The sequence below is a fragment of the Moschus berezovskii genome, chromosome 4 (assembly GCF_049115385.1).
Source record: "Moschus berezovskii isolate FMDL1 chromosome 4, NW_MosBer_1.0, whole genome shotgun sequence".
Taxonomy (NCBI): domain Eukaryota; kingdom Metazoa; phylum Chordata; class Mammalia; order Artiodactyla; family Moschidae; genus Moschus; species Moschus berezovskii.
This window is the reverse complement of record NC_142463.1, coordinates 121,312,523-121,329,636: the sequence shown is the minus strand read 5'-3', so window position 1 is coordinate 121,329,636 and position 17,114 is coordinate 121,312,523. Positions and strand designations below refer to the sequence as shown.

The 17,114-nt window shown below is 47.5% G+C and overlaps 1 protein-coding gene across 2 annotated transcripts in view; it reads left to right on the top strand.

Moving 5' to 3' along the window:
* LMX1A (LIM homeobox transcription factor 1 alpha) overlaps window positions 1-12,321 on the top strand; it is a 169,384-nt gene extending 157,063 nt beyond the window's left edge. For both annotated transcript variants that reach the window (XM_055402883.2, XM_088834972.1), the window contains exons 4-8: window positions 2,350-2,522; window positions 5,327-5,404; window positions 7,167-7,236; window positions 9,374-9,544; window positions 12,121-12,321. In XM_055402883.2, coding sequence (XP_055258858.1) covers window positions 2,350-2,522; window positions 5,327-5,404; window positions 7,167-7,236; window positions 9,374-9,544; window positions 12,121-12,281 — 653 coding nt within the window. In that variant the 3' untranslated portion in view covers window positions 12,282-12,321. The remainder of the gene's footprint in view (window positions 1-2,349; window positions 2,523-5,326; window positions 5,405-7,166; window positions 7,237-9,373; window positions 9,545-12,120) is intronic.
* The last annotated feature ends 4,793 nt before the right edge of the window (window positions 12,322-17,114 follow it).

Below are 17,114 nucleotides of genomic sequence, written 5' to 3'. Positions count from 1 at the left end.
GCATATATGAGCCATTATCATGGAACCTAGCATTATTTTAGATTTTGCATTTTCAATAATTGCATCATCCATTGGAGAAGGAAATGGCAACCCACTCCAGTGTTCTTGCCTGGAGAATCCCAGGGACAGGGGAGCCTGGTGGGCTGCCGTCTATGGGGTTGCACAGAGTCGGACACGACTGAAGCGACTTAGCAGCAGCAGCAGTCATCAATATGCATTTGTATCAAGCTATGTGACTGTAAAAGAACCAGACTGACTCTGTAAGACATTTGCAAATACCATTTTATGAACAAAACAGGTATAAGACATGTAGTTTCTGAAGGTCATACAATTGCATTTTACAATCAGTTCTGTGCTTTGGATTGCTCACTCATTTGTTCCAGACTCAGTAACCTTGTAGTCATCTGCCTTGCAGGAGCTGCACAATGCTTGGCACGGGGTGTCAGCCACATTGCCTCAGAAATAGTACCCAAAGCATCAACAGTATCAGAGGAGCATCTTTTGATCCCAAAGAATCCACTCAGAATTATTGGCTTCACAAAAGACTGAGTTTGGGGAGTCTCCGAGCAGCAGGACGTAGGGCCCAGCAAGGATGAATCTGCACCATCAGTGGCCTCCTTTTTTCTACCTTTTCTCTCCTTGTGGGATCTTCTTAGTTCCCCAAGGCTTTTAGTTCTTACATGCTTGTTTTGCTCTTGCCATTCTGAAAACCTCCTTCTAGAAAGATCCTAAAACCCCTTATATCTGACTTAGATCAGCTTACTGAATTCTCCCCTGGGAAAAGAAGCCTAAGAATTGAAGAGGCCAGAGTGGCCAATCGTTGTCATGAGGATGCTTCTTTAATCTTACCTTCATCCATCTTTTAGGTTTTATCATTTGTACTCATAGGGAGTGAGGCAGAGAGGAAAAGATGTCTTTCCCATAACATCTAATAAAAGCCTCCTCTGTGCCTCTGTGTTAGTTGCTTTGGGTATTCTTATCTCCAGGGCAGGCTCAGTGTAGGGCATCCCTTACACAGGGTTGAACTTAAAACAAGAGGACAGATCTGGATGGAGACCCAGGTCTGCCTATGTCAGACTCTGTTCAGTTACATTGCAAGGGTCACGCCATCAAGGAACTCACAGGTTCAACTTCATTCACATTCAGACTGTATGTCTAAAAGTTCCTAGAGGAAAGCTTCTTAGCCATTGTCTTTAAGATAAAAATAAGGTTTTTGGGCCCTAACAGAGTTAAAAAGAAGGATTAAACTAAGTCTAAACTCAAGCATGGTATGCAAAAAAGCATCTTTCCAGAGGAGGTTGGGATGAAGAAGTAGGATGTGGAGCTCACACCCAGTGGGTCCCCTCATCCTGGATTTCTTGAAGTGACCAGAAGGGGACCAGAATGAGGGGACTGGAGCCGAGGAAGCTCTTGGGACAAAGGTTTCTCCTGGAGGAAAGAGGGCATCTGAGCTGTGTAAGGACCCAGAGAGAAATGAGGGTCTTACTAGGGTAATGTGAGCACACAACTGCCTGTGGCTTTTAATGCCAAAAGTAGGAAGGAAGCTCTCTCACAGGGGTATTTCCCAGGTCCTGGAAGAAGCATCTTCTCAGAAATGTGAAATCTGTGGGATGGAAAAGGTAGCCTGGAATGAATGTCATATGTACTAGAGGCATATGCTTCCTTCAGGTTACTCCTTGTATTGATCGCTGCTGATAAAGTTGAAATAAACACATAAATAGTTACTTTACTAGAGAATACAGGCAGTTTTGACTAATTTCCTTTTATCTGTCTCTGCACGTAGTTTTATGCTGGTCTTCTGTGGCCTTTTAAACAGTATTGTTTTTTACCTCCTGGCAGTGGCTAGTATTTCAGACATAGTATCTAGAAGTTATATATAACTTATCCATGTCAAGAAAAATACACAATTAGTATACTAATAACCAGTGCTTACTGGGCATTTATTATATGCTTATCAGCCTTCTGAATGCCTTCTTGGTAACCTCATTTAATCCTCAAATAACCCCAGTGAAGTGTTCTCCTCTATCCCAATTTTACAGAAAAGGAAATTGATCCACAGAGAGTTAAGTCACTTGCTCAAGGCCACACAGCTGGTAAATGTGGAACCAGGAGAACGTCCTGGGAGGAAGTCCTGAGCTGTGATGGTAGACTTCCTGGTTCCTGTCTCCAAGTTTCAGAAGTTTTTCCTTAGCCCATTCCTAGGGGCTTTGGGATCAATACCACACAGGTTGTTTCATTCATATCTTAAGTCATCCTCAGAACGCGGACCTGAGCGCCTTATTATGGAATAACATACAACTCCAGGTAGCAGCCTTGAGGGACTCAACACATTACTTCTGCTTCTTTCAGGGAAAAGTGATGATGAGGAAAGTCTTTGCAAGTCAGCCCATGGGGCAGGGAAAGGAGCCTCTGAGGACAGCAAGGACCATAAGCGCCCCAAACGTCCCAGAACCATCTTGACAACCCAACAGAGGAGAGCATTCAAGGCCTCGTTTGAAGTATCCTCCAAGCCGTGCAGGAAGGTACAAAGGGGAAGAAGGAAAAAGGGGACAAGGCCCCTCTTCTCTGCGTGTACCCTGCACTCCTCTGGGGGGTCGATGGGCACCTGGGCGGTCAGGGTGGGGAGTGCTGTCCAGACAGTCTGGGCAGGTGGCCTTGAGCCCCATCGGAGGCCCCAGGGATCCCTGAAGCTGTGACTGGGGCAGTGGTAGAATCTCCTTTTGCTTTTCGGCATGCACCATTCCAGCTGGCTGCTTGCTTTTACCTTTCATTTCATGGAGAGCAGTGGGGAGAATAATAAGGGGTTCCCTTTGGGGTATAGGTCAAGATGTTACAATGGAAGGAAAATGCAGTGGTTGTAGCATGTGTTCCTTTTTTGGTCCAGTTTGTTCGGCTCAGGGTGGTGATTTTGGCATTCATCCATGCTGCAGTTCACACATTTTTGTTGTTGCCTGGTATTCCATGGGTATACCACGAGTTGCTGGTCCCTTTACCTGTTGATGGGCATGTGGGTTGTTTCCAGTTTGGGGCTGTTACAGACAGGGCTGCTATGAACAGACATGTAAAAAAAATACAGTGACTTAATAAAAGAGTTCATGTTGCTCTCACATCATAGTCCAGAGGTGAGCAACACAAGACTGGCCGAGAAACTCTGTCTCATCACATGGGGCTAAGGGACTGCTCCAGAGGTCACCATTTTTTGCAGCTACCATGCTGGAAAAAGAGGGAGTAGGGCAGGGGGTAGGGGGCAAGTAGTTGCTTTTTAAAGGACATATACACCCTGGGATTTTTTGCATCACTCTCACATGTTGGCTAGAATTTAATCCCGTGATTACAAAGGGACCTGGGAAATGAGTCCATCTGGGTATCCATGTAAATTCCTAAAACTTAGGAATTCAGTTGCTAAGAGGAAGGAAGAGAGAGTTCGTTTTGGAGACAGTTAGTGGTCTCTGTCACAAACAGCTGCTTTTCCTTATTAAGCGCCCACCATGTATTGACTCTGCCATACCAGGCGCTGTCTTTCATGCAACAAAAATAAGAAAAGAAAGGTTCTTGAAATTCGTAGAAAAACGACATTTAAAAATTTTTTAGCATTGTCTTTCCTCTCTCCCTCTGTGTAGGAATCGGTAACAAACAAAATCTTAGAGGCTCCAACAAACATTTATCTCCTACTGCTAGGCTGTGGGTTGGCTTGGGCCCAGCTGGGTTCAGGTTCAGGTCTGCCCCACTTGTCTGTCCTTAAAGGGTCCAGGCCACAGGAGCAGCAGCCACCTGGGGCATATGGGTCTCCTGACAATGGCAGAAGGCAAGAGGCTGAGTTCCACTGGGCATGCCCTATGGATCTCCATGGAGATCACTCAGTTCACATCCAGTAACAGTCTATGGGCCACCGCAAGTCACGTGGGTAAGCCCACTGTGAGTGCAGGGGAAGCATACACCCATCCAGGAGTGGGAAGGATGGTTATTTGCTGAACCATAATACATCCTCCCACCACTTCTGGCTTTTGAAGTTTCAACTGCAGAATACTTTCTTTCCCTGACCTCACTGCCCCATAAGTTCCAGCAGAAAGAGCTGGTAGAAAGTGAGCCCCAAAGTAGGCCTGCACAAGGGCCAACTCCCACTTCCCTCATCGGTTTGCTTGTTCCGCATGTACTAGACTCCTAGCCTCTGTTTGGCCTGTGCCCACTGCCTGTCTCCGGGCCACCAGCAGGGGGGAGCTGTGCACTGGGACCCTGGGGAGTAAGCTCTGAGGGCCAAGACAGAGGGCAGCCTGGAGCCGGGAGAGAGGAGCGGTCACTCGTGTCTGGGAAATCAGGCGAGGCTTTGTGGAACAGGTGGCTTCTGAGCCGGGCCTCTGAAGGATGGATAGGGTTTCTGCAGGTGGCCGTGGGCCCCTGCGTACACTGCTGTTTAAGTTGGCTTAGCAGAAGGATGTGCTTTAAAAATCTGCTCTAATCATCCCGTTTCTCCGAAGCTTGAGCCTGAGTGGCATGACAAAGGTAAACGCTTCCCCAGGCCTCTAGCTTGTTCTATTTCCATGTTTACTCAAGGAGCTCCTAAGTCTGATCTCCTCAGAATCTAACCATGAAGGGCCAGTGTGTCTCAGGGCCACTCTTGGGAGATCTGTGCCTCTTCCCCCTTCCCTTCTGGCCCATCCCTCGCCATGTGCCTGTACGGAGGGCAGACGTTTAAACCCCTCTCTTCACGAGAGGGACCTCGATTGTCCTGTCTCTTCGTAGCCCCAGGCCTTGTACCCACCTCAGCGTGGTCTGCCTTGCTCTGTCAGATCCCAGTTGGCTCTTGTCTTATCTTTTTTGAGAGTTCGCTGTAAATATGAATATTCCCGAGACACCCAAAGTGACCTAGAGCTATAAGGGACAAAACCAAACATTTAAGTCAGTGAATTAAGGCAGGAGAAGAGAGCAAGCGAGAACCATTTGTTTTTGCAAAGTGATTGTCCACCCTCGGTTCTCCTTAAATAGGTTATGCATATCCCTGGCATACAGCTGAAACACAAAAATAGATTTTGCTAGTATCTAAGAACCACTTGAAGGCCCAGGTTCCAGAGGATGAGAAACCCAGGAACACTTCCTAAAATACAAACCTAAATGAACGCTTCTCCTTCTCCTCACTTACCTGGGGAAGGACTGTCTCTCCAACTGAAGGGAAGCGATGCTCTGTTTGGGATTTCACTGAGCATTGAATATTCACCAGCTTCTGTGTAGGATGTGGCCTGTTGGTCTCCCTGTGCACTGCACAGGAAGTATTCTGCCTTATACTCTGACATGCCAATATTTCTATATTCTAATGTCACATATTTTTAAGGTGAGGGAGACCCTGGCTGCAGAGACAGGGCTGAGCGTCCGTGTGGTTCAGGTGTGGTTCCAGAACCAGAGAGCTAAGGTAATCTGCTTCCTACTTCTGTCTCTGTGTGGCCGGTTTCCTGAAACAATAGTAAAATGTTGTACTTGCCCGCAAATTTTCTAACTTCAATTCATTGGATAGACCAGTTCTCTCAATTCACAGAGTCTATGATGAGCAGTCACTTCAGCCGCAGCATACCTGCAGAAGGGCATTTATCCTAATGGGATGCTGTTATTTTCCTCATGACTGTGTCTTCATGAAGAAATACCTTTCTGTGTCTTTTGGTAAAAGCAGGTTCTTTAATTCCTATTTATTTAACCCGGATGCCAGAGTTCCTTTAAAATTTCAGAGGGAAACCAACATAGCACCCATCTGATCGGTCTAAGACAGCATTATGGCACATGGAATGGATGTCCTAACTCACCTTTCCTAGCACCCCGCCTGTCCCTGTTATATCATCATATTGTCCTCTAGATCCTACCAAGCTGTGCATACCCCTGCCACGGTCTCTCATTTCTCTTAGACCTTTACTTATTTATCTTCCTACCTGTACACATCATGTGCTGGGCTTCCCAGGTGGCACAGTGGTAAAGAATCTGCCTGCCAATGTAGGAGACGCAGGAGATGTGGATTTGATCCCTGGATTGGGAAGATTCCCTGAAGGAGGAAATGGTGACCCACTCCAGTATTCTTGCCTGGAAAACTCCATGGACAGAGGAGCCTGGTGGGCTACAGTCCAGGGTGTCTCAAAGGGTTGGATATGACTGAGCACACACACATATACACACATACACATACACACACGCATGTGTTAGTGGCCCCTTTCTCTAGCCCTCTAATCTTTAGTGGGCGATGGATTCGTATCTCATTAGCTGATCGTGATTGGTTAAGATACCACTTCCCTAGTGGAATTCCTCAGACTGGGCTCTGGTATATAGTCCACAGTCTTTTCTATGAAAGAATTTCATAGTTCAATAGGCTTGAGAGAACCGGTAGCCTATGTATTCATAAGCAAGGAGCATAGTCGAAGTTCTGAGAAATCTCTAGTAAAGAAGTTTTTAAAAACTCTAATGTTCCCTACACACATACACACACACTCAAGAACCACATGAAGGCCCAATTTCCAGAGGATGAGAAACCCAGGAACTTTTCTTGAAATACATACCTAAATGTATGCCTCTTCTTCTCTTCATTTACCTGGGGAATGAAGGTTTACCTAATGTTGCCTAAACACACACACAGAGACGCACACACACCAAGGAGCTCATGGAACCGTAATGTTCCACAGAAGACACTTTGAGAAAGATTGAGTTGATGTGTTCCTTCTGGGAACTTAGTGTGCTAACAGGGTGCTTTAGGAGACAAGTTCCTTACCTAAAGGCATGCATGTCCTGGTAGGAGTCTCTGCCACAAGGGCCAGTGGGTGGAATGGCCTCTTGGCTCATGCCAAATCACAGCTGTTAGCAGGCCCTTACTGCGCATCTAAGCGTGGCTGCAGACTGCACATCTCTCACTTATACCTCACAGTAAACTGTGACACCATCAGCAGCAGATTTTATTTGTTGAGAAGGCATCCCTATTCCTGCTAACAGCTTCCTAGCCAGCTGTCTTTCCACAGCTGCAGTATAGACATTCCCATGCATCAGGCTCAAGGTGCCGTTGCTGAAATGTAGATTCTCTCCTGAGTAAAAGTTAGGGAAGGGGTCCCTCTGCTTTCCCCCTAAGCCGATTCCCCCTGGCCCAGCTGTGAGAACCTGCTGCAGGCCCCCTGACTTCTAATCCTGAGTTCTCTCCTCCCCAGATGAAGAAGCTGGCCCGGCGGCAGCAGCAGCAGCAGCAAGATCAGCAGAACACCCAGAGGCTGAGTTCCGGTAAGCTGGCACCTCCTCATGGCCAGGTCTCTCCTACCAGGGGCCTCCAACTGCCCTGCCCTTGGAATGACATCTCTGGGCTCTCTGGAGCCCAGTCCACACTCACATAGGAGAAGGCACCTTCCAGGGAGGATCAAACCATGAGAACTGTGGGAGGGCAGAGGGCGCTGGCCGAAGGCCCAGAACTGTGGATTGGAGGTGATACTAACCTAGGTCCAACGCCCCCTTGCCCAGACCCTGCTGTGGTATCCAGGCCTGTGTCGGCGCCTACTTGCAGAGTCTAAGACACGCCCTGTTTCTCATCCAGCCCTGCCCTCCTTCTTCTCGGCAAATCAATTTCATAGAAGACACCACAGTGACTTATAATCTGTTCCAAAGTAATATGAAATAGTAAAAATAATGATGGTAGAAAAAAACAACCCTCCTTTGTTGAGCACTTTTGCTCTCACGCTTGCTGACCCGACTCACAGCCACCAACCCCCAAGGTGAGCAGAGGAGTTATTAATATTCCCATCTTACAGATGCACAAACAGAGGCTCTGCAAGATGGACCACAGTCCGAGATCAGTGAAGGATGGAGTTGGGCTGGAGCCTGTCTCTCTAAGGCCCACTTGGTCACACTGCCTTAGCTCGCCCTTACCTCCATGTACCTTCATTGCTTGGTGTTTTTAATAGGGGTGATATGAGGATCGGGGAGAGTGTGAAACAGGACAAGCTGTGGGACCCTTTAAGGAAGTTAAAAGAAAAAAGGCAAGAATGACAATATTAAAACAATACCATTCTTAAAGGGACATGCCCCCAGCCTCAGCTGCCCAGTAGGATTTCCTGAGCGGTCTGCCTGTGCCCTGGAGCAGGGATTCTCACCCTTTAAAGTGTACCGAAACCACCTGGTGTTTGGTAACAATTCTGATTCTTGAGATTATGGTGGGCCTGAAGAGTCTGCGTTTTTAATAAATTCTCATTCCTGCTGGCCTGTGGACCACACTTGGAAGGCTGTGGAAAGTGGCATCAGTTGTCTGCCCCTAAACAGAGCTCCTTACCTTCATGGACCTTGCCTTACGCTTGATGCTGGGGCTAGGCTCCATCAAGAATTTGATTTTTCCAGTCAAGAGTTCTTTCTATTCCTTACCTTTGAGGCCAAATATTATCTTAATGACAAGAGAGATGCTCTGGTAGAAAAATCAAGCAAGAACATGGGCATCTGGGCAGGGTGGAGACAAGCTGGTCAAAAGACCTGAATCTGCCGCAGCTCCACGTGCAGTGCTGTTTGGGGACCTGAGACCTGCCTTTCTGTCTCTGCACCTCGGGCTTGCATCCCTAGGGTAGAGTTGTGCTGTCCGATAGTCCTGTCACACAACCCTGTGGGCCTCGGAGAGGGTCACAGATCGGACAGGGCTTCAGGAGGAGCCACGCGAGTTGACTCCATACAGGCCAGCGTGCTCAAAGGGAGGAGAACGCATCAAGGCATTATGCAAACACAGACTCCTAGTGCTTGGAACTTGAAGAATTCTATGGGCAGCTCCTAGGCTGGACTTAAGAAGACGGAACTAGAGTCTCTGAGAGTTAATGCAACCAAGTTCAGAGAACCACAGCAGGATGTGGAAGGAGGAACTGAGTCCTCTTTTTCTGACAAAATTGTGCACACAGCAGAGCAAGTTGCAGATCCAGAGCACATACACACCATCTCATGGAGTCCTCATATCAACTCCACAAGGTCCCCCGGATCGATACGATGAACCCCACTTGACCGATAGGATCCTAGTGGGGTAATGCCGGAAGGATCTTTAGATGTGTCTACTCCATTGGCTACCGAGCCTGTGTGTAGCATCAATTGCCCTTGTCTTAATGATATGGTTCAAGGAAGCTTTCCAAGTACAACACTCATCCCCCAGCTCTATCCTTCAGCATAGTCACTGGTGGCCTGTGGTAGGGCACAAGCTGGGAAGCACTGAAGGCACCTTGTCCCTTTCCTTCTGTAACTGAGGAAAGTAAAACGATGTCGCCATGGCCACATGTGTGCGGTCCCCAGCCAGTGGGGTACATGAAGTTCAGAGCTTGTTCAGAGGCCTTGCCCCACCTTCAGCATGAGATACTGGGCTGCACGTGGAAAATTATTTCTCTTCTTCTTTGTCCCACAGCTCAGACAAACGGTGGTGGGAGCGCTGGCATGGAAGGGATCATGAACCCCTACACGGCTCTGCCCACCCCACAGCAGCTCCTGGCCATCGAGCAGAGTGTCTACAGCTCAGATCCCTTCCGACAGGGGCTCACCCCACCCCAGATGCCTGGAGACCACATGCACCCCTATGGTAAGAGGGACTCAAGCCCCGCAGGGACCTCGCACAGCTTGCTTGCGTGAGTTTTTCATCCCCTCCCAGTTCCCCTCCTTATGCAGTTGCTAGTTGCTCATTAAAGTTCCAAAGCAGAATAAGGGTCCCACAAAATACTGCTGGAAACACATAACCTATGGCTCCAGAAGTAAGACCAGTACGCATATCCATGAGTTATGTTTCCATTTATTCTCCTTTTTCAAAACTTTTAATTTGTTTGAAAAGGAGGTTGTGTTTTCACTGTATACCTTTTTGTTGGGATTTAACTTCCCAAGTCTTCCATTTCCTGCCAGATACTACACTTCCAGGAACAGGAAATGGCAACCTACTCCAGTATTCTTGTCTGGAAAATTCCATAAACAGAGGAGCCTGGCAGGCTACAGTCTCTGAGGTCGCAAAGAGTCAGACATGACTGAGCAATTAAGCACAAACATACCACACTTACCTTGCTGTGGCACACTTTCATGCCAGGTACCACACTTGTGTAGTGCATGGGACCCATGTTTGATTCCTGGGTTAAGAAGATCCGCTGGAGAAGGGAATGGCTACCTACTCCAGTATTCTTGCCTGGAGAATTTCATGAACAGAGGAGCCTGGTGAGCTTCAGTCCCTGGCATTGCAAAGAGTCGGACAGGACTGAGTGACTAACACGATCACTTTCAGCACACTTACAAGTTCATAAGCATTATCAGCAGTGATATAGTCAGAGGCCTTGATTATGCAAACTCTTACATAAGAAAGAATATATAGAAAAGCACAGAAAACAAAGGTTCTAATTGGACTCTCCTATTATAGACACTAGTAGGTATTCCCATGTAATTCCTAAAACATAAGCTGACTTGTGAAGTCCCAGTCCCACCGCAGCCAAATTGGGGTTGCTTTAAAGGCAGGGTGAGGGGGCAGCTGAGATTCCCCCACTTTCCTGGCTTGCTTCTGAAGCCAGTGGACAGCAACTGGGGCCTGGATGCCCTGATGGAGTGGGCAGGCTCTAGAGTTGAAAGCTAAAGTTCAATCTTAGAGTCAAATATAGGTCACTGGGTTTTTATACAGAGAAGGTATATGGCCTATGTAATGCATTTGCTGTACTGTGAAATCTAATCAGTAACCCTGATAACTAAAAATAGTTTTATTGAGTAAACCTTCAAAATGTTAGTATCAGAGATACATGCCTCAGCGCACAGATTTTGTCAACTTCTTTTTTGCCTTCATTATAAAATAATCTATATTGTTGAAATCAGCCCTATCTTTCCCTGTGATGCATTCAGCAAATATTAATTAAGATCCAGTCACTTGCAGGGCCATCATTGGCTAACCTCATTCATTCATACTGCGTAGATATATATGTGCGTGCTCAGTGATGGCCATCCTCTTTGCTTCCTGAGAAGACACATCTACGCCTGTCTTCACTCCTCTGCTATGCAAAAACAGGACGAATAGCTCTTGCTTTTTTTTTTGCCAGTTCATACATTTTCAGAGTCCTAGGGGTCTTGTTCGGAGAAGGCAATGGCAAGCCACTCCAGTACTCTTGCCTAGAAAATCCCATGGATGGAGGAGCCTGGTAGGCTGCAGTCCCTGGGGTCGCTAAGGGTCCGACATGACTGAGCGACTTCACTTTCACTTTTCACTTTCACACGTTGGAGAAGGAAATGGCAACCCACTCCAGTGTTCTTGCCTGGAGAATCCCAGGGACGGGGGAGCCTGGTGGGCTTCCGTCTATGGGGTCACACAGAGTCGGACACGACTGAAGTGACACAGCAGCAGCAGCAGGGGTCTTGTTATGTAAATTACTCCTGTGATGAATCCTTTAGTAAAATGAATAATTAAAGCCACATGACAAGTTTTATAAACAGCAGTCTTCCTCTCTCTCATTTCCTGGAAGTGGGGTGAACGGTCCGCGCCTCCAGGTTCTGCTCACAGTGGTCCCCCAGCTCTCCCTCGACTTGCCCTACTAGTCTCATTGTCAAAGGTTACACTAGTTGAGTGTGGACACCTAACCCTCCTTTCCGTTGCAGCACAAATCTGGGGAAACAGCTGGCACTAGGCATGTTTGTGCTGTTTGAAAGGATACATATTATCACCAGTGGGTTCGCGAGCATCATTCACAGAGTCGCTGTTCGTTTTCTTGCCCTCCTCCTGCAAGAACCTTTTCTGAGGCCAGAGTCCTCTAGAAGCCCTTGCCTGTCTCTGCAGCCCGCGGTCCTGGGTCTCGCCCACTCCCCACCGCCAGTGTCAAAGCACTCTGATATTTACTTAGGCTGCACTCGGTTTAGCACTACTTTGTCGGATCTACTTTGTATTATTTTCAGTTGTTACACGTTAGACATAAGCCCTCTAAGGAAGTCTTTGGTGGGCAGGGATTATGCCCCTTCCTACTCTTCTATGTACCTCTCCTGTCACCCCCAGCGCTCCCCCTTCCCAGCACGCAGTGGAAAGCTTACCATAGTGGGGAAGGGGTGCTGTGCTTAGACCACGCAGGTCGGATTCAGCTGAATGTCCCGGCATCGAATGAGCCCCTCCTTCCGGACCTTCATGGCAGTGTTTCGTCTCCGTTTCAGGTGCTGAGCCCCTCTTCCACGAGCTGGATAGTGAGGACACCTCCCTCAGTAACCTGGGTGACTGTTTCCTAGCAACCTCAGAAGCCGGGCCCCTGCAGTCCAGAGTGGGAAACCCCATTGATCATCTGTACTCCATGCAGAATTCTTACTTCACCTCTTGAGTCCTACCCTTGAATTCTGTGGCTCAGCTCCCGTTCTGGAACAACTGTATTACGTGAGGGTCGACTGGCTTTAGTATGGGGAGGCAGGGCAGAGGTGGGGTGGGAGGGAGTTCTGTTGGGGATGCTGTTGTAAAATGATATGGTGTAGCTTGGCATTTCCAAAGACTGAATACATTACGGATTGCATAGTTTAATGTTTCTAATAAGAGTCTTAGTGTTAGGTACGAAAATGTGTTTATCAATAAGGACAGGGACTTTTAATATAGGCATTTTCTTGCAAACTAGATACTAGAGACCCCTAACAACTTCCCACCATTTTGGGGGGAATCTCTTGTCCAGAGGTGCATATGTCTACCCATCCACACACCAATAGACAGACAGACGGATAGATAGATGTGTGCGTGAGTGTGTAACCTTTCATACTTTATCATCAAAGTTTATTCCTAATTATAACAGACACCAACTGTACAGCAAAAAGTAACTTTATTTTCAGTGTGAACTATATTTAAGGAAATGCTTGATGCACTTAAGTTATAAAATGGATAATTTACTTTTATAAACTTTATTTTGAGTTTGAAGAGACTTGTGGGCAGGGCAGAGAGCGCCGCTCCACCGAGGCCCGTAGCTTTGAGTGCTTGAGTTAATTCTGTTTTCAGAGAGTGTCTTTGAGGTCTGGAAAGCAATTACTCTGTGTGGCTGACAGTATTCACTGGTGGATTCTTGCTCTGTTTGAGGTGGAATCAATCACCGGGCTTGTAGGGGGACAGAACAATTCCTGATCATTAGGAAATTTAAAGTCTTGACTCTTAGGAAATTTAAAGCCTACACTCTGGCTTTCTTTGAAATTTGGACATGCGACTGTTGGGAAGTCACACGACTAGGAAATTGACTAGGAAAGTCAATTCTGCTCTTGAACTTCACCATCTGCAAGTATGGGATGAGGCTGATAGTATTTACCTACCTCACTGGGGACACTGAGGCTTAATTCAATTCCAGGACACATGAGCAGGGCTGAGACTAATATCTACACTTGCTTAAAATCCAACCAACCAGCCACTTGGCAAAGGAGGATACCTGGGCCTATAGGGCAGGAGCCTGAGGGCAACCCTGCCTGCCATGGTTGCCAACCCTGCAAGTCTGGGCTGCACACACTACATGAGGGCAGCCCAGGGGGACTCGAGGCTTTCCAAGGGGAGGAGGCTGTGACGGATGGGTTGGACAGGTTATTATCATGTTTTAGACCAGAGGTTGCAGCCTGCAGGCCTGTATTTTATGGCCTGCCTCCTAAGAAGAGTTTTTATATTTTTAAAGGGTTGTAAAAAAAAGTCGGGGGGGAGAAGAATATGCAACAGAATATATGTGAGCTGGAAAGCCTGAAATAGTTACTATCTGTACTATCTGGCTCTTTTCATGAAAAGTTGGCTGACCCATGGTCCAGATGCTCTGTTTGCTAGCAGCCTCTTGGAGCTCATGGAGGCAGAGGAGGTCCTGGTGGAAACCCAGGGCTCCTCCTCCTGGCTCACTTTCCTGTTGCCAAGCACAGAAGACCCAGCTGCCATTGTGCACAGGGACAATTCCACACCCTGTCCACCGATTGTGGTGCTAAAATGGGATCCTTCTGTGTTAGGAGGCCTCCTGAGAAACCAGAACAAGTTGATGGGGAAGACAGTGGACTCCTCCTAGAGGGGCCGGGACTGGCTTGGCCTCACTCCTAGGGATGTCACCCATCATCAGAGCTTTGGTCACGGCTACTTGTCCCCATCACTGTCGGCAAGGCCAGAGGGAACACAGCTCCCTATGATAGAGTCACTGTTGTATGATTTTTGTGCTCTTTTTTATAATTTATGCGAACCACCGAGAAACCTAAACCAGTCTGCTGAGTGAAAATCGTGCAGACACTCTATGACTACACAGGCGTCTATGGTGAAGATCAGTTACAGAAAAGTAGTAGGTACTGTGTGAGTGAAGATGAATAGAGATCCTTATTCCACTCCTTAATGGCATCCCAAGATCAAATTAAAAACCTCTTACAAATGAGCTGGTGTTTATTTAGGGGCAGGGGTGGTTGGCAGGGGACTGGGGGGCCTGGATGTTTTGTCACCAGTGGCTGAAGCTGCCCACGAAGGGAAAACCTGACCAAGTGATGACAGCGAAACAGAAGGGGAAAGCAGCTTTCACCTTCCTGCCAAGATGGACTCAGGGACCTCAGTCCTTACAGACGCCTATCCAGGAGGCGGTGCTGGGAACATGCCATCCTCCCAGTAAGTTCACTCACAGCAGGGCAGTCTGTGATATGCATTTGCTTGGAAATCAGAGCAGAGTCATGGGCAGGAGAAAGATTTCTCATGCAGGACTGCAGGCAGGTGCCTTGCTAGGATCAGGGTCAGAACAATAGACAGTGTGGCTCCCCTGGTAGATTCTCCCTAAACCATCAACAGTTTTAAATATGATGTATGAATGGGCAAAGATTATGCTTATGGAGTAAAGAAGTCAGGGAACAGTATGGCTGGAAGACCATAAGACATAGTCTGAGGAGAGGCGGCATTGTTTGGAATATTCTTTCTACCCACTTCAGTATTCTTGGGCTTCCCTGGTGGCTCAGCTGGTAAAGGATCTGCCTGCAATGCGGAAGACCTGGGTTCAATCCCTGGGTTGGGAAGATCCCCTGGAGAAGGGAAAGTCTACCCACTTCCAGTATTCTGGCCTGGAGAATTCCATGGACTGTATAGTCCATGGGGTCACAAAGAGCTGGACACGACTGAGAGACTTTCACTTTCACCCCCTGCAGTTGTTCAGACCCTTCCACCCCCTACCCTGGCTCATGCACCCACTGTTAGAAGCTGGCTCTGGTTCTCACTGAGGGTCTAGAAGGAGAAATTTGTGGGCAGGTGGTGCCCACCCAGGAAACATCTATCTCAGACGCCTTGACCGGGCTACCCTGGGTTTCATCTCCAGTTTCCAGACAGAGCTTAGGCATGAGAGTTTCACCCCTCACGTTTTCTCAGCTGGCATCCACTCATCCTTTAGCACCAGCCTAGACTTGACTTGCTCAGGGAAGTCTGCGGGGCTGGGTTGCATGCGTGCCTGTGTGGAGGAACTGGACTAACGCCAGCTTAGCCTCCGACCCCTCATCCACAGGACAGGCCCAGTGCTTTTCAACAGCTACTGCAGAGAGGGTGATGGGGACAAGTGAGAAAGCTCACGCCAAGAGCTGTACTGGGCATGTATGTTAGCGGCTGTGCCAGGGGCCAGACCCTGCTCTCACGGTTTGGTCGCTGATGAAAGGCTCCTGGGAGTCCCAGACCACATCTGAAGAAAAACACACGCCGGTTCACCTGGGAGGGAGGCTTCTGATCGTACCTCAGTGGAACTCCTTTTAATCTCAGTGTGGGTCTTTTCTAGCCTGACTTAACAGTTGTTGGGGAGTGGTTTGTTTTGTTTTGTGTTTCAGACGCATGCAGATAAAATTTCAATTCCGAAGAGACATCAACAACTCTGGCCCCCAAGGAGAAGCAGTCAAGTCATAGGTGATTTCTCCAGTCATCTGTCACTTGGGGCTTAGATGTTAGGGCTGAGATGAGAGTTAGAGCCCAGATCCACAGGCTGAGTAGGAGAGTTCTGAGATGACCCAGCATGAGTGAAAAATGGGAACAAGGTGGGAATGAATTTGTCAATTTCAAATTCAAAGACAAAATAAAATTTTAACTGAACCTCAAGTAAAATCAAAATGTTTCTCTCCTTCTCTCCCCTCTTCCATCTCCTTACATACAAATATATTCAGTCAATCCAAGTTGACCTGCAAACTGATATGATTTCACTAGAATAAAAACCAAATGAATATCTTATTTTCCTTAATCCTTTTGTTTATTATGTTGCAACATTTCAATGACAAAAAGGAGTGAGCTATCTTTAGGGCTCAAAAAAAAGATCTTGAGGTATTTATGCTAAAAATATAGTCCCTGCACACAAGGATGATGTGGAGATTCCCTAACCTTGAAGTTTGTGCAATATTTAAAGTTACCTAAATAACCTTAAGTAGGTCTCTGAGGCTTTATTTCTTCATCTGTGAAATGGGGCCTGTCTTACAGGTTGGTCATGGTGAGCATCAAAGGAAATAAAGCTTTTTGTAGACCATGGGCTTTCCTGATAGCTCATTTAGTAAAGAATCTGCCTGCAATGCAGGAGACCTCAGTTTAATTCCTGGGTTGGGAAGATCTGCTGGAGAAGGGATAGGCTACCCATTCCAATATTCTGGCCTGGAGAAGTCTATGGACTGTATAGTCCAAGGGGTCTCAAAGAGTTGGACACAACTGAGCAATTTTCACTTTGTAGACTACAAATGCTGCACAAATAGGGGGGCTTCTTAGTATCTTATCTCAGGAAGCAACCACAGAGGGACCACTTGGGGGTCATGGTATCCATGGGAGCAGTGCTCCTACTTGGGTGGATGCTCTCAGCAGGATGGCCCTGAAGGAAATCAGCGTGATGTTATCAGTACAGTGAATGGAGGATCATTCAGTCAGTTCAGTTCAGTTCAGTCGCTCAGTCGTGTCCGACTCTCCGCGACCCCATGAATCATAGCACGCCAGGCCTCCCTGTCCATCACCAACTCCCAGAGTTCACTCAAACTCATGTCCACAGAGTCGGTGATGCCATCCAGCCATCTCGTTCTCCGTCGTCCCCTTCTCCTCCCGCCCCCAACCTTTCCCAGCATCAGAGTCTTTTCCAGTGAGTCAACTCTTCGCATGAGGTGGCCAAAGTATTGCAGTTTCAGCTTTAGCATCAGTCCCTCCAATGAACACCCAGGATTGATCTCCTTTAGAATGGACTGGT